This window comes from Anopheles funestus, chromosome 2RL (assembly GCF_943734845.2).
Source record: "Anopheles funestus chromosome 2RL, idAnoFuneDA-416_04, whole genome shotgun sequence".
Taxonomy (NCBI): domain Eukaryota; kingdom Metazoa; phylum Arthropoda; class Insecta; order Diptera; family Culicidae; genus Anopheles; species Anopheles funestus.
In genome coordinates, this window is record NC_064598.1 from 15,523,495 (window position 1) to 15,548,385 (window position 24,891).

A 24,891-nucleotide genomic window follows, 5' to 3' on the forward strand; every position below is an offset into this window, starting at 1 on the left:
ATGGTTGGAACTTCTCCATTCGCAAAGTTCATGGAAATGGGATCAATTTAGAAAACTCCTTCTTAGTAATCTTCACGAGAATCGAAAGGGTGCTCGTCACAACTAATGTTTCGCGCTAATAACCGTAAGCCTTGTTTATACAACCATCGCGAGGTGCGCTAATGAAATGAGCGATCCCCCCCGGTACGATGTTCTCACTTTTGATGCGGCCACATCTGGAGCAAGGGGTTTTAATTATGGCTGGTACCATGCCAATCGTTATCCATCAAGATTGAGAAAACCCATCGTTTCTTGCAAAGCATTTGTTGGAAACGCTCAAAACTGTCCCTTCTGGCGTTCTTCTCTGCAACAACTGCGAAAGTGTGCTTTGTATTACAAGAATCTGTCTACAATATCAGCACACCGTAACGATCCAATTCGATTTTAATCTCGTATCATTCCGTACAATGGCAAAGAAGCGTGCAATTGTTGAGAAAACTACGTACGAACTAAAGGTTAGAGGGAGTTAAAGCCACAGCTGAAAAAACCATCGCTTCTCTGTCCGGCTATATCAAGAAGCACAAGCACTGTGTCAGGCTCCCGGCTTTAATGGCTTACAAAGGGCGACAACGAACCATTTGCGAAAAAGTATTATCGTTAAAGCCCGAAAATGGCCCCGTTTAAAATGTCTGCACAAGGCATCCCGAGTAATCGATAGTGCACAAGGATATTCCAAGGAATTTCCTGGAACGTTCCGTTTCCAGTCCAAAAAGTGTGTGTGTACACCGTTTGCCCTTTTCTAGCTCGGTTGTACAAAACAGGCTCAAACTCATTTGCTTCAATTTAAAATACATCAGACGTTTGCTTTTCTCCAGCAACACTTGGAACTGCCGACCGTTCACTATCGTGTTAGAGACTTGGAAATCTCGCAAATGTTTCCCATTTTGCCCAACCCTAGGTTTTACTATTTATTCTAGCGATTCTTCTTGCTCATGGAAGGCAAATTTGTGTGCGTCCTTCTTGCATACTCTTGTGCCATCTCGTGCAACCCGATGGGATGTGCTTTAATAAGGAAAAAACGTTGAAATGAGCCATTCCCTTTGATGTTGCATACTGACTCGGCCCGACGACGATGATGATGATGACTTCAACGTGATGCCCCATAATGGATGGTAAAGTTGATCGAAGACGTTCCGCGAGGTAGTGTAGTGTGTTTTGGGGACTGTTGTGGAAAACATGAGTTTTTACTTTCTTTAACACATCCCTCCCTTTAGGAGTTGGCAACTCCTAAAATTCTCCCTCACCTCAACTAGTCGTGAGCATTCGTTTGCAGGAATGTTTGCACAAAGTTTTCCTACCAAATTCCGTCCATTCTCGTGTCTCATACTTGTGATGGGGAATGGAGAGTCATATTTCTTTTATGATTATGACATTCAATTTTGATGCTTCCGTTTTTGGCTGTTTATAATTTACGTCGTACAAGTTTACTTGCTTTTCTTTTGCGATTAGTTTGATGCGTGACGCTCGTGTGTACGTGTTCCTCCGTTGGTAGTGTTGCCGGGGGTGAAGAATGTGTTCGGTACACTATCAGTGGATGGGAAGAATTGGACATTGGAAGACAAATAATGGTCACATGTCTGTTAATGACAGTTGGCTAAACTGGCCGCCGGTTCGTCTATTATACCATAATGCCATAAAGAGGGTGGTAATGGTTCGACATTAAACCACCCGACCGTTTGCGAATGGTTAGTGTTTTTTCCATTACCCCGTAACACACAAAGCGGGCATAACCCATACGTCGTTAAATTGTGAAAAAAGTTGTATCGTTAAGAATAATTTGCTTAAATGTTTAACAAACAAACGGAGCGCGAATTCAAAATGATCTCGTCTAAAATCGTGAACTCCCTTAATGATCTCCTGGCAACAAAAATGTCCAAAAGTGGCCATTTCATGAAAAATTGCTTTTCTAAATCGTTACGAATGTGTTAAGGTTTGGTACAAAAAAATATTTTACCATTTTCAGCGATGTCTATCCCAAAAGATGGTCGTCTTTTTCAGCCAGAATGGGTTGCAAAGGTCTTGGTGTACTCGATCCATTCAGCACGTTACGGATGCAACATTGTTGGGACGAGTGTACGAAGGATGATTCGACGAGTGGACGAGTGACGCAAGATTCTACCGCTTCAACCGTAAAGGAACACAGCAAAGGGCGCTCGTCTCGTTTCGAATGTGCATTAAAATATCAATATTGATATGGCAAAGTTTTATGCAAACGAACGCAAACACACACGGTACTTGTCCGTGCCTTCGGCAACAGCACATCCCAACCCCCCTCGGGTGGAACAGAATCGGCTGGAAATTCAAACGAATGAGTACGTACGTACCACATAGTCCCATGTGTTTTGTGAATGTTTTGATATGCAACGCGCAACGAACGGCGATGTAAGAAATTCAATACGAAACAGACAGAGAACGAGCCACCATCGTTGTCCTGGGGCACATCAAAATATGAACGGAGGGCTCGCCTCACAGGGGGGGGTGGAAAACGTCCCGGAGGTCGGTGGGTCGCACATTTGAACGCGGCAGCATAAATATGTTGAATAAACATACAGGCCGATTGTGGTCGCGATACGAGACGACGGTCGCCACGGAATCGGATGCGATCGATCGAAACACTCGCATGCGGATAATCAAATGACCCCGGCACTGTGCGCGTCCTGCGCTGAAGTTCATTTATTTATGGCCTCGGCCAAGAATAATAACAACAAATGAATAAATAAATATTGGGCCTCAAATTGAGGACGTCCATATGCGTAAGCAAATGCTCGTGGCCGTATATATATATAAAGCGAGACCTATCGCTACTGTTGCCGGCATTTCATTAAATTTCGAACCCAACACGAAACTGGCCCTACCCCACACCACTGGAACCACTCAAAACCACTTCGCCAGCTTTGCCGAAAACTCCTGTTCGGCTGGGTGAACATCATCATGCGCCATGATAGATAGTTACCCGGCGCTTTAGACGGGACACACAGGGGCGGTCCCAGCCATCATTTCGACCACGGCAAGCGTACGAACGGCAAATCAAGCATAAAATTCAAATTTCAAATATTAAATTGCCGCTAGTTTCCGCGACGATGGGACACGCTGTGGTGTACGGGCTTTGTACGTGTGCCCCAAACCACTCCACCGGTTCGTTAGTTTGCCGTGCCGCACCCCATCCAAAAGCTGGATTCAAATGGGACGGGTGTTTATTTGATGCAACTATTAACGGTTGACTGAGCGTGCAGTTGCACCTTTAGTTGCACCGGCAGCAAACACTGGCAGTTGCGGTGTTAGTGATCCAGTGAAAATCGAGAAACCGGGATGCAACAACAATACACCCTCGTGGGCGACACTTTAATTCCCTTTCTACGTAATGATCCATTCCAGCGTCGATGTGGTAATTGTCGGACAGTATGAACAAGCATCAATTTACCGACTTCCGATTGATGTTTGAAGGGTGGTAAACCGTTTAAAACCATCGAAAGAACATACGTAATTGCAAGGTACGGCACTGAGTGTTAGTGCGATATCGGCAATTTGGAGTCCGCCAAAGTTGATCGATCTTGTTTCGTAATATTTGGAAGGATTTCAGGCTTTTATCATATGGATAGGTTTTGCCATGGATTAAACCTTTCAAACCTATTTTTATTGGAAATTACTTCTTCTAATTGAACAAATTCTTACAAGTTGACTTTCAATCCATAAAAATTTGAAGATGAAGGTTTACTTAATATATACGATACTTTAATTATCTGTACTCGGTTTATTATTTCTTTTTGAGGGATTCCGACACGCCATCTTTATTTAGAATTAACATGTCTGTTCTTTCTTTGAAGAAGGTTACATCTGGGATACTTTTGGAGATGCTTTCAGTATTGACTTCTTCAGTCTCTTTAGCATTTGAATGATTAGATAAGCTTAGTGATCATAAAGAAGTTTGAGCGTTTTCTTGGGGCTTAATTTCTTACAAGTCTGTTAAGTTTGGTTATAGTTCCTGAAGTTCTAATTTCCATCGTATAATTTAGATTTGGTTCTGGAAATAAGGAAATCTAAACAAAGATAGTTAGACAACAACTCCACCTTCTTGACGATATTTTATATAGTGAAAATCAGATCAGTGGTTGAATTCCCATTTCGAATTTCTTTCTAACTGCTTTCAGCTCTAACTTCTATCTGAGATCATTTTGTATACTACATTCAATAATGCAGTTCTTGCAATTGCAATGCTTTATCTTATCTTTCTTCTTGTGATAAGATGCTGTAAAGACATCAATCATATGGCTCTTCGATAAGTTAATACCTCAGTAACGATTTGATGAAATTCCTGTTGCAGTACTGCGCGGCTTCTTCTTCTGCTAAAACTTTTATTGTCGCATTGTTCGTTCAACTCCCATTAATTTGTTGAAGTTCTCGAACTAGTCGCTATTGTTGTTACTATACTTGTAATACCTAAAGTATTGCCAGCCCTTGATGAATGGTATTGTCTCGTATATTTGCCAAGCGACACCAGTTTTTTTGTTATTCTTCTTTATGTCCTCTACAAACATGGAACGTTCCAGACCATCTTTCTCTTTCAACATTAAATGGGGTACTGTAAAAAATTACCCATAAACGAACAATTCGCAGCAGTGCAGCTCTTTGTCAGCATTTATGTGAGTTCGTGTTTTTTTAAGTACTATTTCCCAATGAAATAGACGACACAAGGGGTAACAACAATCGAAATCGATTACTGTACGGGCAATTAAAATCGATTACACACCATAAAGCCGTACCGTGACATTTGGTCTACATCGGTGCCAACCACCATGATGATGAAAACAGTTCGCCTCGAGCAAATCAAGATGAATGATACTTCAGCTGTTGCAGACTATTCATAAATAATAATCTTTGCCAGCAAACAATACCACATCCGTTAGTATGGCTTACTGCTCCAGCCAAAAACTAAATATAAATTATACCAAAAAGAAAAGGTATAAACCGAAAATAGAAGTACAACCCACAAACTGTAAACAATTGTCAGATATGGTCTAGCCTCCGGTAGGATCTGTGGAAATTACACAAAAGGGTGCAGCAAAAGCAACAAAAGCTTTTTGCCATTACTGCATGCAGTGACCATTCGATGGCCCATCATCAATAATGTGAAGAATCGATCCAGGAACCATTCAGCCAAACTCGTCAAACGCTATCTGCAGCCTTTGGCAGATCAGGCCAGGGTAAGTGAGAAACGGGTGTGAAGATAGCAGTTAATTGCTACCATGAGCCAAACAATGGACATCGTAAACAAAGCTAACAGAGAGCGGTACTATCCTGTCCAACCGACAATGGGGGCCTTTTTCATTGTAAGTATAAGGGCGAAGGGGGGGCTAAGTAATTAATACCCGCAGGGTAAAGACAAACATATCCTTTACCTTTCACAGTCAATCAAGATGCTTTCGAGGATTTTCTGTCACACTATATTATTTACACTGTAAGTAGTGAATGGTTTTGAAACTTTTTATAAAGTACCGGAGAGTTATTCTTCACGGAGAGTTTGGAACTCCGTCGTTCGTCTAGGCAACGGCACGAAATACATCTGCTGTAGGTTATGGTCGAAAGAACACACCTAACGAATTAATCACAATCATACTGGTACCGGTGTTGTGCATTGCAACAAGCAGTTGGTATAGCATTTCTTCGTTTGCTTGGAAGCTAAACTTCAATGGAGAGGTGGCAAAGACTTGCAATGGGAAATAACTGCAACTTGAGTGTGTGTGCAGAACACTCGGCAGGTAATTAAGTTTATGGTTCGTGATCGACATAATTTAACCAGAAGCACAGCTCTACGTGTTCATGTATCAGATGCACACCACTCACAAATTCTACACTCTCATCAAGGATTTCTTTGAGTTAAAGTGAAACTCATTTTTTATTGAAGAATTTACGTCGAATGTCTAACTTACTTGAAGTTACTTTTGAACTTTGAGATAACTTCCTTTTTCTTAAGTAACGTCTTTTCTTCAACTTAAAGTATAGTGAAGTACATTGTACAACGCAATACAACAAGTAACATATTGAGTAATGGATCTTTGTTTGCAACCACTGATTATCTGCAATCTCGTAATCCAGCACTTAAAGTTCAACCAATTCCGAGCCATACATTAATTGTACCATACCCACATGAAGGTTACAGTTAATGTTTGTGAAACTGCTTCCAGCGAGCATCTACTTTGCCACTGGCCAAGAACTCACAACATGCCGCGTGTGTAAGCGGTGCAATAAACTCATTACATCCCGTGATCGCTACCATCAACCTTCCCTTCCAAACACGCGGACTTACAAGTCTCCCCAACTCTTAAATTGTGTGGTTGCAATTTCCGCGACTCAATTGTTTTGTCAACAATCGATAACCTGGTTACCCTAGGCAAGAGAGCAAAAAACAAGAAGAAATTAACGAGAGCTCATTTCATTCATTACCCAAGCGACAACGGTCACCAATGATGACGAGGCTGACGATCGAAGATTGTGTCAATGTGCGATGCAGAGCGGTAATAAACGGACATGCGGTAAAAATAAAACTCGTAAAGAGGGCTAAATTAAATATCGCTGCCGCGACTGCTGCTGCTGCTGTTGCTGCTGTTGGTGCCACCGTGCTGGTTCCAATGTGCGACAAAGCCGACGGGGTCTTATCATTCGTACGTAAGTACGTGAGCTCGTGAGTGGAGACGCCTTGCCACAAACTTCTGGCGCCTGTAAGCGAACGTTTCCAGACCGTCCACCAACTGTCTGGTGCGAAATGCCAAGGGAATGACCATTCGTTCTCCACGTCTCGAGACAATCAGCTGATGAGTGATGAACCGCTCAGCTGTTGGTGTGTCGGCCGATAACAATCGTAGGTCAGACCGCACAGATCACGCTAGTGTACCATACATATGTTGCGCGTTGCGCCGATAGTACGCCTAGCGGTACACGGTGCTGCGATTTCGCACGTGAGAGAACACAGATAAGGTTGATGATGATGATGATGATGGAGGTTCGTTGATTTTGGACTATCGAATGGGCTTGTCGTACCGGTTGGACCGGCTAACGTGGTGGTGGGGGGTGAAGCACAGTGTTTCACAGGCTGTTTGGTAATTAACAGCCAGAGAACGCTTCGCGAACTTTTGCCGCGATAGGCGCGATAAGGCGCGTAAATTTATGACCGCGCAGAAGAAATGCTGCTCTGCGATTTGGCAGTGGCCCTGTGACCATGTGCGGCGACGTGCAGCGATAATGCGGTTTCGATGCGGTGATATGACGGTATACATTAGCGATCCCAAAAGTTGGGTTCAAATAGAAGGAAAAAAAAGACCCGCGTGAAGATGACTCAAACGATAAGGGAGCTTTTGCGAATAGTGGAGTAGCTCGTAAATGATCTTATCATGACTTTGGAGGGTATTGTAGACAATAAATTAGGTCGGCTAGCTATTTGCTTTTAACGATATGGATAGGTAAATTTGAATTTAAGGATTTACAAACCATTATAAAACGGTCAATCTCTTTTATACTTCCAATATTTACGTCTTTAGAAGACAGAGTTAGAAGACCTGCTATGGAATATCACTCAGACATGTAGTTAAATGTTAAATCTTATATTAAAATTGTTCCTGAGCAGGCAAACTATGTACTAAAACTATTTTCTAGTAGTAATGGGAAAATCGCCCATGGAGCGTAGACTTCAACAGATCAAATTTCTAGCATGTCCTTCAAGAATTCAAGCACGGTAGCCAGAGGATATCAATTTCAGTCTCAAGTTACTAGTTGTATCAATAACATAATGTTTCAGAGTTTTCGGAATGATTTACGAGATTGTAGTTTCTCTCTCTTGTAGTTCTCCCAAGGACTCTCCCTTGTAGCTCTTCCAAGGACTCTCCCTTGTAGCTAAGATATACGATAAATCAATTCACAACGACATTGCGGAAGCGAATGTCTTCTTGTTTGACTATCTTACAACTACTCCTGGAATAAAATGGCGAATTGTATCATAAGTCCCAAGTTTCTAAACAAAGAATCCAACTTAATCTTAAAACTTGTATGGTCTCCTCAATATCTAAGAAAATCTTCTATGTTTGCTTGTACTAAAAAGATGCTCTTTGAAATGTTTTTTTTTTTTTTTTTTTTTTTTTTAGATTAAAATAGTGAATAGAAGACCTTACTTGAAAACATTATAAAACAAAAAGAACGTGCTTACATAATTACTCAAACCAGTTTGCTGAATAATTATCAACTGCATTTTTAATAGCAAAATTAAAACTTTTATGTATTTATTTATTCGTTTTTTAGTGACGCTTTTAAAGTCAGTGGCAAAATGTTAAGGTTATTATCGTTTCCTGCACATGCTTTCCATCCTGACCGGGTTTTTACAGACCTGCTGTACATTGATAAATTTATTGCACAATAAAACCAAAAATCACTTTAAGAAAGAAGAAAAAAAAACTTTTTATGTCAAAATAATCACCCTCCCATATAACCTGGATTCACGGTTGACGTGTACGATTGGTAAAAACGCATTCCGTACGTTGCCGCTGGGCAAGTAAAGTACAGAAGATTGCAGAACTTTAAAGCAGGTTAGCGAAACGACGATAGACGACGATCGGTTCATCAAACCAAAAACCGAAATGAAGGTACCGTGGAAGCGTAAAACTCAATCTTGCTCGTAAAACTCAAAGCACGGCTGTTTGGGAAGCGGCGATTTGTAGAGTTGTGGCTGCATTTGCCGGGTTATGTGCATCGGCATTGCCATGGCCAGAGGTGAACTCCGTTAACAATACGTTCCGAATCAGCCCAGAATCGACCCTTAACCGGGAAATGATCTTACAAGAAACCTTCTGACAAGAGAGAGAGAGAGAGAGAGAGAGAGAGAGAGAGAGAGAGAGAGAGAGAGAGAGAGAGAGAGAGCTCCGTGTCGGTATCGATCATTTGCACGTTGTGATCTTGCAGCACATGAAGTCGGCTCGATTTTCTTCTACCAGCAAAGGCATTCATTATCGCACCTCGTAAGACGATACCGAGAGCGGGGCGAAGGTTAACGGAAGATACACTAAGCCCCGATCGTCCCGTAGCGTGACTTCGTGGTGGTCGCGGTGAAATCACATGAGCATTAAACATAATTAATTTTATACCCCATAAATAAGCACAGGCAATCATAAATATTGGCGAAAAAACGAAGGAACAACCGTTCTCATTCGCGCCCAGCACGACGACAACGAACGGGTGTGCACGGACATTTAAATTCAAGCCAATTTCGATCCGGGAGAAGGATGTTCTCCCCCTTATTATGCTGCTAATGAAGCCACGATGCAAAGGTTGCAAAAAGAAAAAAAAGTTTCAAATATTTTTGTATCTTTGTTGGACAAACTATTTCTGCATTGCACATTACCGCCCAAACGTGATTATAATGACGATATTCATTCCAACAGGAAGGTGGAGGAAAATGCAGAATTTGCATTATTTTAATTATGATTCGATTTAACAGCCTTCTTCCCTATGTACAAAATTAATTGTGCTCCGCTCGGCACTAGTCTAGGCGATTCGCTTTTTTCCCCCTCACCTAACTTAATTTCACAATTGTGTGAGTATTCTACTTTTTGCAACGCCTCTTCTGCAAAAAAAACCACTCCATTCGTTTGCTGGCGGGAGAGAAATTTGAAATTTTATATTCATTTTAAGCTGTGGCACGATTTGCAGTCCGTACACGATTCCCTAGATGGACTAAGCGACACGTTTCTGTGTCTGTATGTGCTATTTTATGAAAGTCCCTGAACGCAAGCATCCTCGAACAGGGGACTTCACATTCCATGCCCAGTCAGCACTTTGTCTTGCTCATCTTTTTTTAATGTTCCACGACAAAACTAATAAAACAGTGAAAACCAACTCGAGCGTTAGGTTGGTACGGATGACACAACTCACCTCTAGCGCGGACTGCATCCCCCAAAACCTTCAGGGAGCGGGGAATTGTGGATGACATGACCGGCCGTGCAGGATCAACGGTTGGAATAGGGTTTCATGCTGATTAAATATTTTATTTTTATGCGTACAGTCGAACTCGCACGCTGTGAAACGGTGTGTGTTCGATGGGCTGTGCTTGCGGCAACATTATATTCCCCATGCTCTGCTTTGAAGCTTGCGGAGACTAGCGATTTCCCCCCCCCCCCCCCCGGGTATAAGGGTTGGAGAGGAGACTAAAAGTATACTTGAAGTGAAGGGAGATGGTTTTAGTGCAATTCTATCGAATGGGTAATTTTAAACTGCAATTATCATGAATTCATTAAAATGAGCTTGCTAAGGCTCGTACAACGATTATCCATTAGTTCTGATAAGCAGGGCCTGCTACTGTTACTTCTGATCGGGATTATTTTGCAAAGTCATTATATGATTATTAGAACATAGATTGGAATAATTTAAATCCTTACTGATCTTTTGAGAATAAAAATCTTTTTTTTTAATATATTAAAGAAAAAGTTTTCCAGATTTTGGATAAAGTTTTTTGGAGATGTAAGTATCAATCCTCATACACAAATTGTCTAGACAAGTTGTCAAAAACGGGTGGTTTGGATCATGACAGTCGTGTTTGTGATCTGTTGGAAAAATAAAATTTGACGAAAGGCAAGCTTACAAACAAACTGCCAAGATTGGGATCCTTATACACAAACGGACAGCCGAAACTGTCAAACAGCTTTCCGTTAGCTTTTTCTCACGGAAAGGTGCCAATTTCAGAGTGTTTGTAATATTTTTGTTATATTTTAGTACAGAAACTATTGGAATAAACAAGTATTTTTGTAAAAACATAAATTTATGAACATTTATGAATGAAAAAAAAAAAATTAAATATGTTTGCTTGTGGCTGGCAAGATTCCGCCACATCGTACTGTTGTTTCTGCTCAAGAAAGTACTGTTTTTGTTACTGCTTCTGTTGTTGAATGGTTACCGGACACCAGTAACTACTTAGACATCCAAACAGCATATAATTATATATGAATAATTTTATATTTTCGCTCAGAATATTGCATATATTTAGAAACAACAAGGAGCCTAGCTAATCTATTTGTTCCCTGAAATTTCTTCCACAATTTCCAAACATTTGGCAAACGCCACGGAGGAAGTGGATTGAGCAATCGCTAAATGGAAATCTTTTTATTTTGATAACTACCCTCAGCTAGAAATCCCAGCGTAACTTCCGACATTTCCTTTGGAGTAAGCCATTTTGCCTTAACCGGCGGAAACTTTTCCTTGAATGTCAAGGAATATTTCCTTCGACACAAGAAAATTTGTCCTTAATCTGTAATTAATAAGCACGGCATTGAACAAGTTAAATATTTTTTGCACAAATATTTCGCATACATAACTCACGCTTGGGTGGTAAGTTGCAAAGGGTCGATAACACTTCGAAGGAATCGGCTTTGTTGTGCCAGATCTTCCGTTGTTTCTTCATCACTGTTGCTATCATCACTTACGTAGCAGGAGAAAACCATTTAAATGTTTTAAACAATTATTTAACAAACAATCTTTTTTCAAGCTAACAGTGAAGGGAGTTGTTAACGGTTTTTTGTTTTGATTTTGAACGGTTTGACACATCGGTAGTTGCAGCATAAAAGCTTTAACGAAAGAAAAAATTTGACGAATCTTGTCTTTCACAAGAATGGTTTCATGATCCAAATCTATGTTCCGTTTGTCTTGGCTCACTTGTCTTGTCAAAATTCCGTTTGTGTATAAAGATTGATACTGTAGTCTTTATCAATTTGAGGACGTGTCCAGCGATGTAGAGTGGAAATACTCATATCTCAGTTTTCGATCATATCTCAACGGCAAATATCGCTCACTCGGCTGCTAGTATCTCAAAACACTCGTATCTCAGGTATCCTCATATCTCGAAATATCACAGTATTTTTCAAATGTCAAAAACCTGGGCTGATTCTTATCTATAAGGTTCCGTATAAAAATCTAAACCAAAGATTTGGAGAGGTAATATTTTTACTGTGGATATAAAGTGTTTTACGAAAGAATTTCACGAAAATTGCATCACTTAAAGAGGCCTTTACTATAACTTCATTGCTCCAGTCAAAAATTTGTTTTAATTTTATTTAAATCCAAAAATATTAAATCATCCTCAGATGAAAATACACACAAAAGAGCACTTCTTCAAACCGAGCATGCGATATGAATGTGTTTTTGTCAAATAATTCCTCAAATAATTCTTCAAATCCGTAACATAATTTATACCACAATGTATGCAGCAACTTTTTGCTACAGTACGGTACACAAAGAACACAACCAGCCCTACCCTAACGTTACTTTCATTTAACAACAAAAAACCGCATTGCAATTCCCACTTTATGTGACCGGACGTACGCGCTCGTACACATATGGTCTGTCGCAAAATGTGGGCCACCGATTTTCAGCTGCGAGGGTTATCCAAGGTAATTTATAACAGTGCACTTTACCTACTCGGTCGCCTTTTGCGTACGTGCCTGGTGTTGCTGCTGGTGGTTCAGCTGTCTCGGCCTATCGCTGTCGGAACAATTAATTCATCAGCTCGTATGATTAAATGAACGTAAATTATGAAGCCCCGTGTGCACACAGACGTGCCTTCATCTCTCGTCGGCGTCGGTTGGCGACGCTTTCCCTCCTCCCCCGACACATCCCAACACATTCCCAATTCCCTCCTCATAGCAAAAACACCTACACACCGCTCTTCCACTTTGTGTACCGGCCACCATTTTCCAACTAAACAGCAAGAGGTACTGGGGCAGATAATTTTCCACCTTCTTTCTGGGCAAACCAAAAATTCTCCACCGACTGTGCGCGGTGATGGTACCAGAATGCATGAATGTACCGTGAGCCCGGCTGTGATTGCTTTAAATTGTAATAATTCATCGCACAACCACCTTTCGAACGTGGCACGTGGCCACCGTCTTTCACACCGTATATGAAAACACCCTTCATATTTGTGAGTGAGAGTTTTTTTTTCTTTTGCACATTTTCACATGAAGCGTGATGCGTGAAGTGTGTAATTTTTGACTCCCACCTTTTTTTTTGTGTGACAATCGGCCATGTGAAGCGGTGAAAGATTGGCGAACCAAACAGCATGCAATGTCCTGAACATTGTTGGATTAACATAATTAAAGCAAATGTCTGCTAACGAAGTGCTGAAGGATCGTGTTGGAGCAGACCGATACCGGAAACCAGATCTCGAAGATGGAACCTTATTTGATGGATTTAAATGAGTTTTATTCCTTCAAAAACAGTTCCTTTCAAAAACATTAAATTTACAATTAAATGGTATTGTTTTATTATATTTTTAAAATATAAATAAATGTATAAACTGTTTTGTTTTATGCTGTAATTGATGCTACTTGTATTCTGCTTCAACTGCTTTAACTCATAGTAGACGATTCCGCACTTGTCCCACCAAAGCCATATATTTCTGTCATTGTTAATGAAATAGTTGTAGAAGATAATGAATTATTTGCATCTGAAGATGCTTAAAAATGATCAATTTCCCTTCGTCTACGCCAACGTAATCAAGGAAATTTAGTAAATTGAACCCCATTTAAACCATTTTCAGACAAGATCGGAGACAGATAATTAAGCTCGATTCATATAGTAAAGATCATTTGCTATAGTTAAAGTAAATCTTTTATTTGACCATTGCTATGAAATATTAACGATATTACAATAAGTTACGCTTGATTTATTCATATATATAATAAGGAAACCACCATTTGCTTTGACGTCAATGCATTAGTTTAATTTCCACTCGGTGAATATTGTCCAACCGGTCAGCCCCTGTTGGTGCAACCATTTCACAAATGGTAGGCACTTGCAAACCGTTGTGCCATTGCACCCGGGGACGGTTACCTTCCGGGCTTATATTCTACACCCAATTCGTACTCAATTTGCGGCCCCGGTTGATTGTGAGAAGCATCCTCGAGCCACTTTCAAATCCCGCAAGTAGCAAGTCAGTGAGCAAAAGTAAATATGTAATTATGCTGTTAGCAATGTGCCACATGTGGCGGACACACACACACATTCCTTACACAGCCGAGTCCATTCCTTTATGGAATGTGTCATTACGTATCGTGCTACATATCAAGCAGACGTACGAAAAGCGGGAGACCGTAAGAGTATTGTCCGGCATGAACAACATGTGTGTCGCGGGAGATGACGGACGGTCTTGCACGATGGCAGATAAATACGACAGATAAATAGATCGAATCAGTCGTCCAGCGTCTCGGTGGTCGATTGGTACGGCTGTTTCCATTAGTTTTGCTCCTCGACATGTACACATTGTCGTTATCTTTTTGTTGTTGTGCACTCTCGGGCCGGGACACAAAGGCTGGTGTGTTCTCGCCACATCCGCGATGATGGTGCTGCAGGGAACAATTCGTCAAAATTGGCTGCTAACAATCACTATCACGTGGTGCACACGTACTGCGATGGGTGAGCGTTACACCTGGGGATCTGGAGCTCACCTACCGTGACCGTAGTTGAAATCTGGGAACTGCAAATGATGCATAAAAATTCCGAATCATGCTAACGATGACAAAAGCACTTTTCCGAAGCTCAGTTTTCTCACGGAGTATGCTGAATACTTAACACTCTCTAAATGAGCGCAGCCCACAATCAATGCACGGGTGGTGTTTTTACTGATGCGGGTTCCCATCCGAGAATTCCAGCCCCCGGAAGCGATAAGGGGTAAGTTTCCGTTGCACTTCTGTGCTAGGAATAATAAATTATTACTCCGATAAGAATTACCCTTAGCTAGCTACGGGGGGACGACTATCACTATTCTTCCCACCTTCCATCATACTTGGAAACCCTTGGAAAACCGTTTGGCGGGCCGAATTTGCATACAACTTCCCACATACAGAGGGAATACTCAGCCTGAAACGCTGTGGTGAATAAGCGCTTTGCAATTTCTTTAAATTACTGCATCTACCACCAGGCACAAAAAGGTTCGGCGAAAGGAGTGCAACCTTCACAACGGAAAAGCGTAACGCCTAGCGGCTTGCAGGAAAACCTATTTGAACACATTTCCTTACCCCCCGCGGGTGGTTTAGCAGATAACGGACGGCATAAATTAGAAAACTTTCCAACCAAAGTTGCACTATGCACAAAACTATGTGCTGCCCGGGTGCAGCAAACTTGAAGATCGATAAAGGCAAAAATCTAATTTAATGTCGTACGTCTTATGATGAAAGTTTGACCATTTAAGAATCTTCGTTGCTTTTGGGGTCTAGTAGTAATCGAATTGTGTGCACTTTGCTTTAACACTTTAACACGATGGCAATATAAAATTAAACTGTGAAAAGAAAATGGATCAACGAAAAAAAAAGAAATCGTGCGCCCAACGTGGGGCTCGAACCCACGACCCTGAGATTAAGAGTCTCATGCTCTACCGACTGAGCTAGCCGGGCTAGTCGGGAGAGGTCACTAGATGTGGTATATAAGCTTACACCTCGATACATATACTGTCATGATGATCGAAACGAGTTGGAATATTTTAACTGAGAAGCGGAAATCTATTTTCATCTCGATATATTCACTTCATCATTATTTCTTTTTATGATACAACTCAGAAATGTTTAAAATAAAGTAGAAAAATCCCCAAAAAACGCGTATAAAAACAATATTTCCGATTGATAGACACTGGTTGGGTTAGGATAGACCTTACACGTCCGTGTAATATGCGTTGAGCGTAAGCGACGAACTCACTGCGTTAGGGTGGGGGAAAAAACCTTGAACTTGCATCGACCATCACCGTCGAAGTCAGCTGACGGCCGTGCGCTTGTGGAGGTGTGATGGTTTTTACGCGTCGTCGCGAACTTGCGCCTCCCCCGGGGCAACCGGGTGGGTGATGGCCTACTTTAAGTTTATTGATTTTTCATCGCTCTGACTCCAGTGGTGTAATAACGTTTATAGCGCTGGTGTGTGCATGAATTGTTGTACGCCCCTGTTTCTCATACACGACTCTTGCTGTTACTTTTCTTTTCAGCTGTACTTTTCCCTAGCCAAACGTCCTACCGACCGTCAACATGTGGTGGAAATTCATCGTAGAGGTGACGAACGAGTACAAGATCCTGCGGGGGATGATATCCTACTCGGCACTCTGGCCCATCGGATGTCTCATACAGCAGACGTTCGAGGGTAAGCGGTTCAAAAACTATGACTGGGAGCGTTGTCTGCGTTACAGCCTGTACGGGACATTCGTTTCTGCCCCGATGCTCTACACCTGGATGCGCTGCGCCAACATTATGTGGCCCCGGACGGACTTCCGGTCGTCGCTGGCGAAAGCATTCACCGAGCAGGCCGCCTACGATCCATTCGCTATCGTGCTGTTCTTTTACGGCATGAGCATCCTGGAGCGTCGATCACAGAAGGAGGCGGGCGATGAGGTGCGTTCCAAGTTTTTCGACACTTACAAGGTAGGGTTCTTCTACTGGCCGTGCGTACAGACGGTGAACTTTTCGCTGATCAAACCGAAGAACCAGATCGTTGTTGCTGGGTTCTTCAGTCTCATCTGGACGACGTTCCTGGCGTACGTGAAGACGAGTCAAAAGAAGCAACCGATCGAACAGGCGATGTAGAACGACCACTACTAACGCGTTCGAACTGTAGATATTTCGTTAGCGCTAGAAACGATTTTAGGTTGAGCGATTGAGTCCGAAAAGAGTTTGTTTGAAATGAATGTTCGCAACAAAAAGGTGCTAATAAACAGATAGTTCATAATTATCTCCTACAATGGCTATGTACACCCTCAAAGAAAGAACCCATTTATTATTTGTGAAGCTATAACGTCTGTGCCGGAGCCATTTTATCGACGTGATGTAGGAGTCTTCGGTCGGACGTTGAAGCCGTAACCTGTTCGGCCAAACCGTCCAGCAGTGCGGGTATGACACGTTCACCGATCGATATCAACAGATCGGCTATTTTCTCCACACGCTGAATGTCGCTGATCACCGGAATTGCTGCTCGATTTTGCTCACCGGAAGAGGACACTTCTACTTCGATGCCATCTGCCACTGCGTCACGACTCAAACGATTCAACTAGTGGAAAGAATCACACACATATTGAAAGGGACTTATTGAAACATAGAACTAGAAAGGCGTCTTACACTTCGTCCTGCTGCTTCGTTGAACGAAACGACAAGGATCGTCAGTACCACTACGAGTAAACTGGGATGAGCCATGTTCCGCGTACAATTGGGTCTTTTCACACTGGAAACACTTCCGCGTACACTTCTGCGTTTTTATAGGAAATTGCAGTTATCTACACTAAACAGATTGGATCAACGTGCGTGCATGCGACTCTTTTGTAGCATGTGAATAAGTGTCCATTACAGTAAACGATCCACTGCCAATAATGGTGGGCATTTTTATGAGCAAATACTAGTCAAATTACACTATCAGACTGTTTGTTCGACAGTCGGTCCTCAAGGTTATTCAAATTTTAACATTTTAAACATATTCAGTGTGTGATGTTAAGAACGATACACGAATTCTACACGCACAACCGTATCTGTACAGCAATATTTTCAAATCAGACACGTGCGAAATTCGATGTTCAACGGACACGGCGTGAAAAATTCAAATTTGTCGTTGTTGTTGAAAAAACGACCACTTTGGTACCATATCTCACCAACAGAGTGCGGTGTTATGAAGCATCGCATACAGATGCCGCTAGCGAGGTTCATTATTGCCCCTGTTGATATGCAATGTGCTGTATTTAATTACAGGGTTCGCAAACTACATTAAGTTATCCGAATGCTTCAAAACTCGCAAAATGCAAGTTTTCTGTCATGATTTTCCATTTAAATTGTAAAAAAAATTGTATAAAGGATAATTAGAGTCACAATATTATTCTCTTCTGTTAAAAATTCGTTTTATCATAAATGTTTCCGTTGCAGCATTTTGTAAAGTGGGCATCTTGGGTTTTGTTGCTTGGGATATCATTCACTAACGTCATTTGTTGTTTTGTAAACATTGCAAATTGCGTCCAAAATTCGGAACACACGAAAGCCGGGTTGCATTTTTGTCTATTGTGATTGTAGTACGATTTAAGTCCCTCTGCTAAGCATTGAGGGTGTCTTCAGTTCTGAACTGAGCAGCAATTTGCACAGTGAAGATTTCGTGAAGGTTCATTGGTACCTCGCCATCTGTTGGGAAGGCTTCGGAAGGCCTTCGGCTTGAACAGTAAGGAAACATCGTACTGTATAGTTCGCTACATGGAATCTAGGGGATTAACACAAAGTTATCATATTTCACCTTAATTCTAGGTAGCCAAAATGGTCACTGATCGAATGTCCACGGAGAATGTGGAAAACTTCGTCCAGGAACATCTGAAGGAAGATCTGCGAGTGTACGAAATGCAACTGAAGCAGTTGAATGGCGAGATTATGGAATATGTACAGTTGAAGCATATGATTGAAACTATCCTGGGAGAAGACCGGTGCGAAGGATTCAAGACCCAGGTTAACATCGGTGGAAACATGTTCATGAAGGCCCGCGCAGACAATGTGGATCACATACTGGTAGACGTTGGACTGAAGGTGTACGTGGAGTTCAAAATCGATGAAGCTTTACGGTTTGTGGAGATGAAAATTAAAGTGCTAACGAAACAAGCCGACGTTGTGCGGGACAAAAGCATCGAAACGAGGGCAAACATCAAGCTGGCCCTTCTTGTGATAGGAGACTCACAGCGGCTGCACACAATCCACGATGATCGATGATTGAACAACGCGGCGAAGGTGAAGATTGCGAATGGTGTTAATATTTTATTAATAAAATAAATGTTAAAACAAATGTTATGGTGTGTTTTAATTTACATTTCAAACCAGGGAAGGAGTGAGGAGTAGATATGAGGCTAACTCCGACCCGATATGTTCCGGTCGACCCGCCCATCACCAGAAGGACTTTTCCACACAATCTGTCAAATTGATTCATTTTTCTAAAATATAAACAAATGTCAAAGAGCCCTGCATGGCATGACCTGCCGTTCTTGATTTCTTTGACGGATGATAAACAGGTTGTAAGCAAAAGCAAAAAAATATGTGTAGACATAATTCGGCGTAATAATAGTCTTTGGTCGGAGATTTAGGTAATTATTGTGCTACAAATGTGGGTAAAACATAGTACAACCCTTTAAGCATGTCCGCGGCTGTTGCGGCATGATGAAGAGCGCACCCTGTAAACACAAGTGATAAGAGCACCCGAAACTTGGTGCTGTAATCGAACTTGTTCTGCACTTTGTTTCAGGTAAATGTTTTCTTTAATTGCAGTGCGGAAGTCGAGCGGATCGCGTAAATTTTCCTATGAAAACGCTAGTGTGTTAGCTCGGGCGGAAGGATTGACAAACGAGTGTCCTTGATCGATCACATACAGGGCGGTTCCGATTGTATACATCGGAGAAACCCACACAATGGATTTGGTGGACATTGACAAGGTGTTGGATGATCTAGAGCTGAATGAAGACGATGGCAATAGTGCCGCTGTTACAAAGACATCAGGTAAGTATAGCTTTTGTGTATAATCGCCTCCGTGGATGACCCTCTTTGTGTTTTGTTACAGACGCAAAGTCGAGTGCCCGAGAACCGGGTGTCTCGGTAAATGGCACGTCGGAGCAGGCATCGGTGGGATCGGCCACAGTGTCGCAGGAAAAGTTAAAGTTTAAGGCCAACGTAGTTAATGTGTCAACAGTGTTTTCCAGTCTTAACGAGTACGTGAACGCGGGCGGTACGGAATTGGGTGGTGCGAAGCATGCAATCCTAAATGACATTCACGACCTGGGCATACCGAGCGAAAGAAAGCCACTGTTGACACCTCCGTCGACATCGTCGATTTCGTCCGACGTAAAAACGTCGTCGGCGGCAGCTACGTCATCCTCTGTTCCAACTTCTCCGCAGCATGTCGAGTCCTCACCGACGACATCACCCGATTCGTCCGCTTCGTCGGTGTCGTGCTGTTCCTCGCGAGTAGCCTCATCGTCAGCATCCTCTTCCGCACATTCCTCTTCGAGGTCATCGTCATCGGCATCGTCGTCCGGGTCCAGCAGCGATGGCGAGGAGGCTGACAAGCAGGATGCTAAAGGCGAACGTGCCCTTGGCCATGGGCATGAAAAACTTCCCGAGGAACTGTCCTCACTAAGCGCCGAGGATTACGTTCTGGACACGTCCTCGATGACCACGTTGGCTACCACCAACGAAGGAGGCGCACGGAAGGGAACGACAGCGCCCGATGCCCAGGATACGTCAGCATTTTCCTACAAGAATAGTCTGTACTCGGATACGCTGAGCAATGATGTGATAAACCTGGAAGGAATCTCTTCCATCTCCTCCATCGTAGCCGTTGACCTCACGAAGAGTGGCCAAGCACCGTTGGTGCGTGAGGCGAATGGGCTTGTGGAGGGTGCCCCTGTGGCGAAGGACGAGATAGAAACGACGGCACAGGACGACGTGGAACGGGCGGGAAAGCCGCAAGATGCGGACGATGAACGTAAACCGGTGGTCGGATTCGAATCGACGATGGACGATGTGTCCGACACGGAGCTGGAGAGTTACTTGCAAGAGTTGGAAGAGTTCGATTTCCGTAGTGTGAATGTTGAAACGACGGTACCACCGAAACCGGACGCAGATTCGGTCACGATGCCGGACCCGGCAGTACAATCCCAGCCGGAAGTTGAGGGTGTGGCTGTAGAGATGGTGGTAAACAGCTCGACGATCGTGAAGGATCGTGCCGATGAAAACAGTATCGACAGTCGTAGCGATGATGAGATCAGTCCCAGTTCGTCCCGGGGAGAAAATGAGGACGATCTAATATCGCAAGCATCTACGCTGGAGTTTAACGATTTGGCAATGGGAGCGACTGCGGCAGTGGCGGCGACCACACCACTCCCAGCAGCAGTCGGACCGGTAGTAGTGGAACCGTCGGAAGGAGCACTTGCAATGGGTTCCGAACTGGACATTCCCATTCCGGCCGATACCGAGGTTTCGGGCGACTTTCCATTGGACGAAGATGGAAGTGAGATCAAGTTTATCGACTGTACCGAAACGGAGTCGGAACGACGTCTAATGGACTCGCCGGAAGATGAAATTCACCGGATGAGCCTATCACATCCCGAGAGACCCACGTCCCTGGAGTTGGGAAATGGCGTGGTGAGCGAAAGTGGTTTGGTGGATAGTAACATTCCGTCCTCACCGGGTCATACGCCTCCCTCGTCGCGGATTATTGTTCCCGACCAGGGACTCACGTTATCTTCCACCAGTTCGGATGATTTCGGTGCCTCAGTTGAAGGTAGAGCGGCATCACACGGTGGCATGGTGGAGGAAGGTTCACGATTGGCTATTGCCGATCCGATTCAATCGCCCATTGCCGCTCCCATGTCGGTAACACCGCTGCTCAGCCCAGCCCAGGCACAGCTCGGCAAGATACAACCGTTCTGGATGCCGGACAACTCAACCAAATTTTGCATGCAATGTAACCAAAAGTTTTCCGTCATCAAAAGACGTCACCATTGCCGGGCTTGTGGTCAGGTGCTCTGTTCGTCCTGTTGCTGTCTGAAGGCAAAGTTGGAATACTTGGGCGACGTTGAGGCACGTATCTGTATCGAGTGTGATGTGATACTGAGCATTCAGCAGCAACAGGCCATGGAGGCGGATCAGCATCAGATGGCCGCCCTGCAGAGTGGAGACGGTCGAAGCATCGGGGCGTCCGCAGGTGCCAGTAGTCAAAGACAGCCGAATCCAAATAATCCGATGGAATATTGCTCGGTCATTCCACCGCTGCAGCAGGCCGCCAGCAATCAGCCACAGTCTCCCATCTCGGTGATGGTCCCGGTTGGTGTGTTGAAGCGTGCTGGAGCTCCACGGAACATGCGCAAAGATAAGAACGTTATCTTCAGTGACGGCATTCGACCCGGGTGCGATTTGACCGAACTTGACCAGAACTGGGATGCGGTACCGACGCGCACTTCGCCACCAAGATCTCGTAAGCTGCGCGTCCAAACGCCGCCCGGTGTGGACGAGGACGCAAGTGCCGTTCCACGTGCCGGAGGACAGCTGACGTCCTTGATACCGCCGGAAGAGAACAAACTGCCGCCGGTGTTGAAGCGCATCAGCCCTACCGAGAGTAAGCTGGTCGAGATCGAAAATGATGCATCGCTGTTGGAAGGATTGCGCGAGGTGACACTCACGTTTGCGATACAGAAGAACTTTCACGTGCTGGTGACGGTGGTGGATTTGGCGTGCTGCATCAATCGGACAGTGATCAACTTCACCACGCGTGGGTTGCATTACGTCGGGCAGGACGAGATCATCATACTGCTCGTGTTGGGTGATTCGCGCGTACTTCCGAAGGACATCTTTGTCCATTTGAACGAGATCTACTGTGAAGCGGATCGGGGTCACATTATTACGGAGCTTGGATTTTCGCCTGCACGATCGAACAATTTTCTCGGGTCAAAGAATCATGGAGGGTTTCTGTATGTGCGGCCCACATACCAATGTATGAAGGCGGTGATCGCACCTGAAGCGCCGTACTTGATCGGAATTTTGATCCATCGCTGGGAGGTACCGTGGGCTAAAATACTGCCCCTGCGGTTGATGTTACGCCTCGGTGCACTATACCAGTACTATCCGTGTCCGCATGTGAGTGAACGCGAGCGAGAATCGGTGTACGTGGAGATTGCCCAAACGATAGTGAATCTTTTGGCAGACTTCCGGCACTTTAGCTACACCATACCGAGCGTACGCGGCATGGTGATCCATCTTGAGGATCACAAAACGAGTATACTGATACCGCGCAATCGGTACGAACAGATGGTAAAGGTGGTGGACGGTTCGAGCGAGCAGCTGATGGCTGTGGGTGGGAATTTTAGCAAACTGGCCGATGGACACTTGGTGTGCATACAGAACACGGAGTCCGGATGCCCGGAAGCGACACAGTACACGACGCAAGCGATCGATATCGAGAGTCAGCCGCGTAAGGTAACAGGGGCAAGCTTTCTGGTGCTGGATGGATCGCTCAAGCCGAACTCGGGCCTGACCGGTAGGTGTACCATCCTGGAGGATGGGCTGCGGGTTTTGATACCGCCGGTGAAGTTGCAGCTCGTGAAGGAAGCGCTGAAGGCGATGAAAGATTATCAAATCGTTTGCGGACCAACCGAGGGAGACGACAGCCAGAAGGAGCTGGTGTCGATCGAATGGACGTCGAACGATCTGAACTTTAACATTGGCGTTACTTCATGTATCGATCGGAAAGCGTTCGACGGTGTGCCCAGCATACGGGTACACCGGGGAACGGATTACTCCAACTCGAATCACATCATCCGCTGGACGGAAGTTTTTATTCTGAAGGTTGGGCTTAATTCTGCTTGTTTTATGTGTGCATGGAAGCTCTTGCTAGTAACATGTTTCCGTTCCATTACAGGGAGACGAAGAATCTAACAATCCCGGTGACCCGATCAACATGTCGAAGGTTTCGGAAACGGTTGCCAAAACGGCTTGCAAGGCACTGATCGAGTATCTCGACCTACTGGCATCAAACGGTCATACCAAAATCGCTCTACGGATCAGTTCCAACCGTGGTGAGGTATGTGCAATGATGGCAAAGCTTCTTCGATAGCTACTTTATTAGAAACAATTATGAATTTAATTTTCTTCACCAGATGGCGTACGTAGCGGGCAGTGGTGGCAATGCACTCGCTCCACTGTATTCAAATGTGTTGGGACAAGCGGTGATGGAATTGCTGCAAAGGCAGGCCACGACACTGCATCTTGACCAGCATGATATTGTATTCGAACTGATATTCCACATTCTTGACAAGTAATCCAAAACTGAGCCCAGAACTGAGTGTTAATGGACGCAATATTGGACAAACACACAATAACCGTCTGCCTACGATGAGTTTTCGGTGTACGTTGGTTTTGGTTGCGGGTTACGTTACGTTGTTTTCGGAAGACAAGCTTCTACTTTTGTTTTTTTTTTCCTCTAGCGTAACGCTCTGACCCGGCGACCAGATACGTGGTTATAGAGTAGGGTACATGGAAAACAAACAACTTTCGTTCGGACAAAAGCGAAAGTGAGTGATTGTAGTATTTGCTTCGAACAAACCAATTAACCAAGTGCTAGCCCGGGCAGTACAGGAAACGGAGACGAGTCACACATTCATCGGGTGCATAGCAAAACCGAAAGCGAAAGACGGTGGTGACGTGACGTGTGAAGACGCCGGATAGAAGAGGAAGAAAAAAAAATGGAAACGTACACACCAGGTGCATACCGTGAATTATATAGAGTATAAAGATTATACATATATACATAGATATAGATATATATATTTCTTATATATATAGTTAAAATTATTGAAATGAGGAAACAGAAAGCCAGTCACAAGTTTATTATGTCAGCTGTTTATAGGTAGACGGTGGAAGAGGAATATTTATATATGATTTGGAAGTTTTAGTGCCGACAGACAACCGGGTTGACGCAATATGGCAGCAAATGGTATTTGCAATGATAGTTACTACGTTCAGCGGCAAGTTGGCCAAGTTGCAAGCATGATAATAGCAAATATATTAGTGCACACGAGTGCACCACTATACAACGTACGGGTGCGTATGATGAGTTACCTATTGAGAAAGATACGTCGATCGAATATATCAAGCTTTAACAAAGGATATCTTCAGTAATGTTGTTTTGAGTTGAAGATTGTAATACCTCATCTATTTGTTTTGGGTTGAAGAAAGCTTCATACTTCAAGAGTTTTGCTTCCTCGGTACGATCGTAATTTCGGATAACAATCTGGAAATCCGGTAGAGCAATGTTTTGGTGAATCATGAACACTACTCCAGAAAATTC

The 24,891-nt window shown here is 43.6% G+C and overlaps 4 protein-coding genes and 1 non-coding gene across 11 annotated transcripts in view; 3 read left to right on the forward strand and 2 right to left on the reverse strand.

The window, feature by feature from the left end:
• Positions 1-16,783, forward strand: part of LOC125765166 (mpv17-like protein) — a 137,145-nt gene extending 120,362 nt beyond the window's left edge. For all 6 annotated transcript variants that reach the window (XM_049430077.1, XM_049430074.1, XM_049430078.1 and 3 more), the window contains one exon: positions 16,037-16,783. In XM_049430077.1, coding sequence (XP_049286034.1) covers positions 16,077-16,628 — 552 coding nt within the window. In that variant the 5' untranslated portion in view covers positions 16,037-16,076 and the 3' untranslated portion in view covers positions 16,629-16,783. The remainder of the gene's footprint in view (positions 1-16,036) is intronic.
• On the reverse strand, positions 15,386-15,458 carry Trnak-cuu (transfer RNA lysine (anticodon CUU)). The gene has a single exon. It is a non-coding gene; the product is annotated as a tRNA-Lys (tRNA).
• LOC125765191 (uncharacterized) lies at positions 16,754-17,253 on the reverse strand. The gene is made up of 2 exons (XM_049430107.1): positions 17,157-17,253; positions 16,754-17,088 (listed from the first exon to the last, which is right to left on the reverse strand). Exons 1-2 carry the CDS (start codon positions 17,229-17,231, stop codon positions 16,831-16,833), a joined length of 333 nt encoding a protein of 110 aa, XP_049286064.1. The 5' UTR covers positions 17,232-17,253; the 3' UTR covers positions 16,754-16,830.
• Positions 17,254-17,911: 658 nt separating this feature from the next.
• On the forward strand, positions 17,912-18,841 carry LOC125765178 (protein UXT homolog). Its single transcript, XM_049430093.1, has 2 exons — positions 17,912-18,234; positions 18,318-18,841. The coding sequence occupies exon 2, from the start codon at positions 18,327-18,329 to the stop codon at positions 18,768-18,770; it is 444 nt and encodes a 147-aa protein (XP_049286050.1). The 5' UTR covers positions 17,912-18,234; positions 18,318-18,326; the 3' UTR covers positions 18,771-18,841.
• A 146-nt stretch (positions 18,842-18,987) lies between these two features.
• LOC125764916 (zinc finger FYVE domain-containing protein 9) lies at positions 18,988-24,641 on the forward strand. 2 transcript variants are annotated; one of them, XR_007418495.1, is made up of 6 exons: positions 18,988-19,138; positions 19,320-19,547; positions 19,609-23,390; positions 23,464-23,625; positions 23,702-23,949; positions 24,029-24,641. XR_007418495.1 is itself a non-coding variant. In XM_049429626.1 (5 exons), the coding sequence occupies exons 2-5, from the start codon at positions 19,460-19,462 to the stop codon at positions 23,861-23,863; spliced, it is 4,194 nt and encodes a 1,397-aa protein (XP_049285583.1). In that variant the 5' UTR covers positions 18,988-19,138; positions 19,320-19,459; the 3' UTR covers positions 23,864-24,641. The 2 variants fall into 2 exon arrangements, 1 of the variants encoding a protein (XP_049285583.1); XM_049429626.1 differs by having other exon boundaries at positions 23,702-24,641.
• The last annotated feature ends 250 nt before the right edge of the window (positions 24,642-24,891 follow it).

What these genes read in the sequence shown, in the direction of transcription:
- LOC125765191 (XM_049430107.1), bottom strand. Translation starts at nt 17,231, where the DNA reads ATGGCTCATCCCAGTTTACTCGTAGTGGTACTGACGATCCTTGTCGTT. An exon ending in ACGAAGCAGCAGGACGAAGT is followed by an intron (nt 17,089 to 17,156) that starts GTAAGACGCCTT and finishes TCTTTCCACTAG; the next exon opens with TTGAATCGTTTGAGTCGTGA.
- LOC125765178 (XM_049430093.1), top strand. Translation starts at nt 18,327, where the DNA reads ATGGTCACTGATCGAATGTCCACGGAGAATGTGGAAAACTTCGTCCAG.
- LOC125764916 (XM_049429626.1), top strand. Translation starts at nt 19,460, where the DNA reads ATGGATTTGGTGGACATTGACAAGGTGTTGGATGATCTAGAGCTGAAT. An exon ending in CGCTGTTACAAAGACATCAG is followed by an intron (nt 19,548 to 19,608) that starts GTAAGTATAGCT and finishes GTTTTGTTACAG; the next exon opens with ACGCAAAGTCGAGTGCCCGA. An exon ending in TCAGTTCCAACCGTGGTGAG is followed by an intron (nt 23,626 to 23,701) that starts GTATGTGCAATG and finishes TTTCTTCACCAG; the next exon opens with ATGGCGTACGTAGCGGGCAG.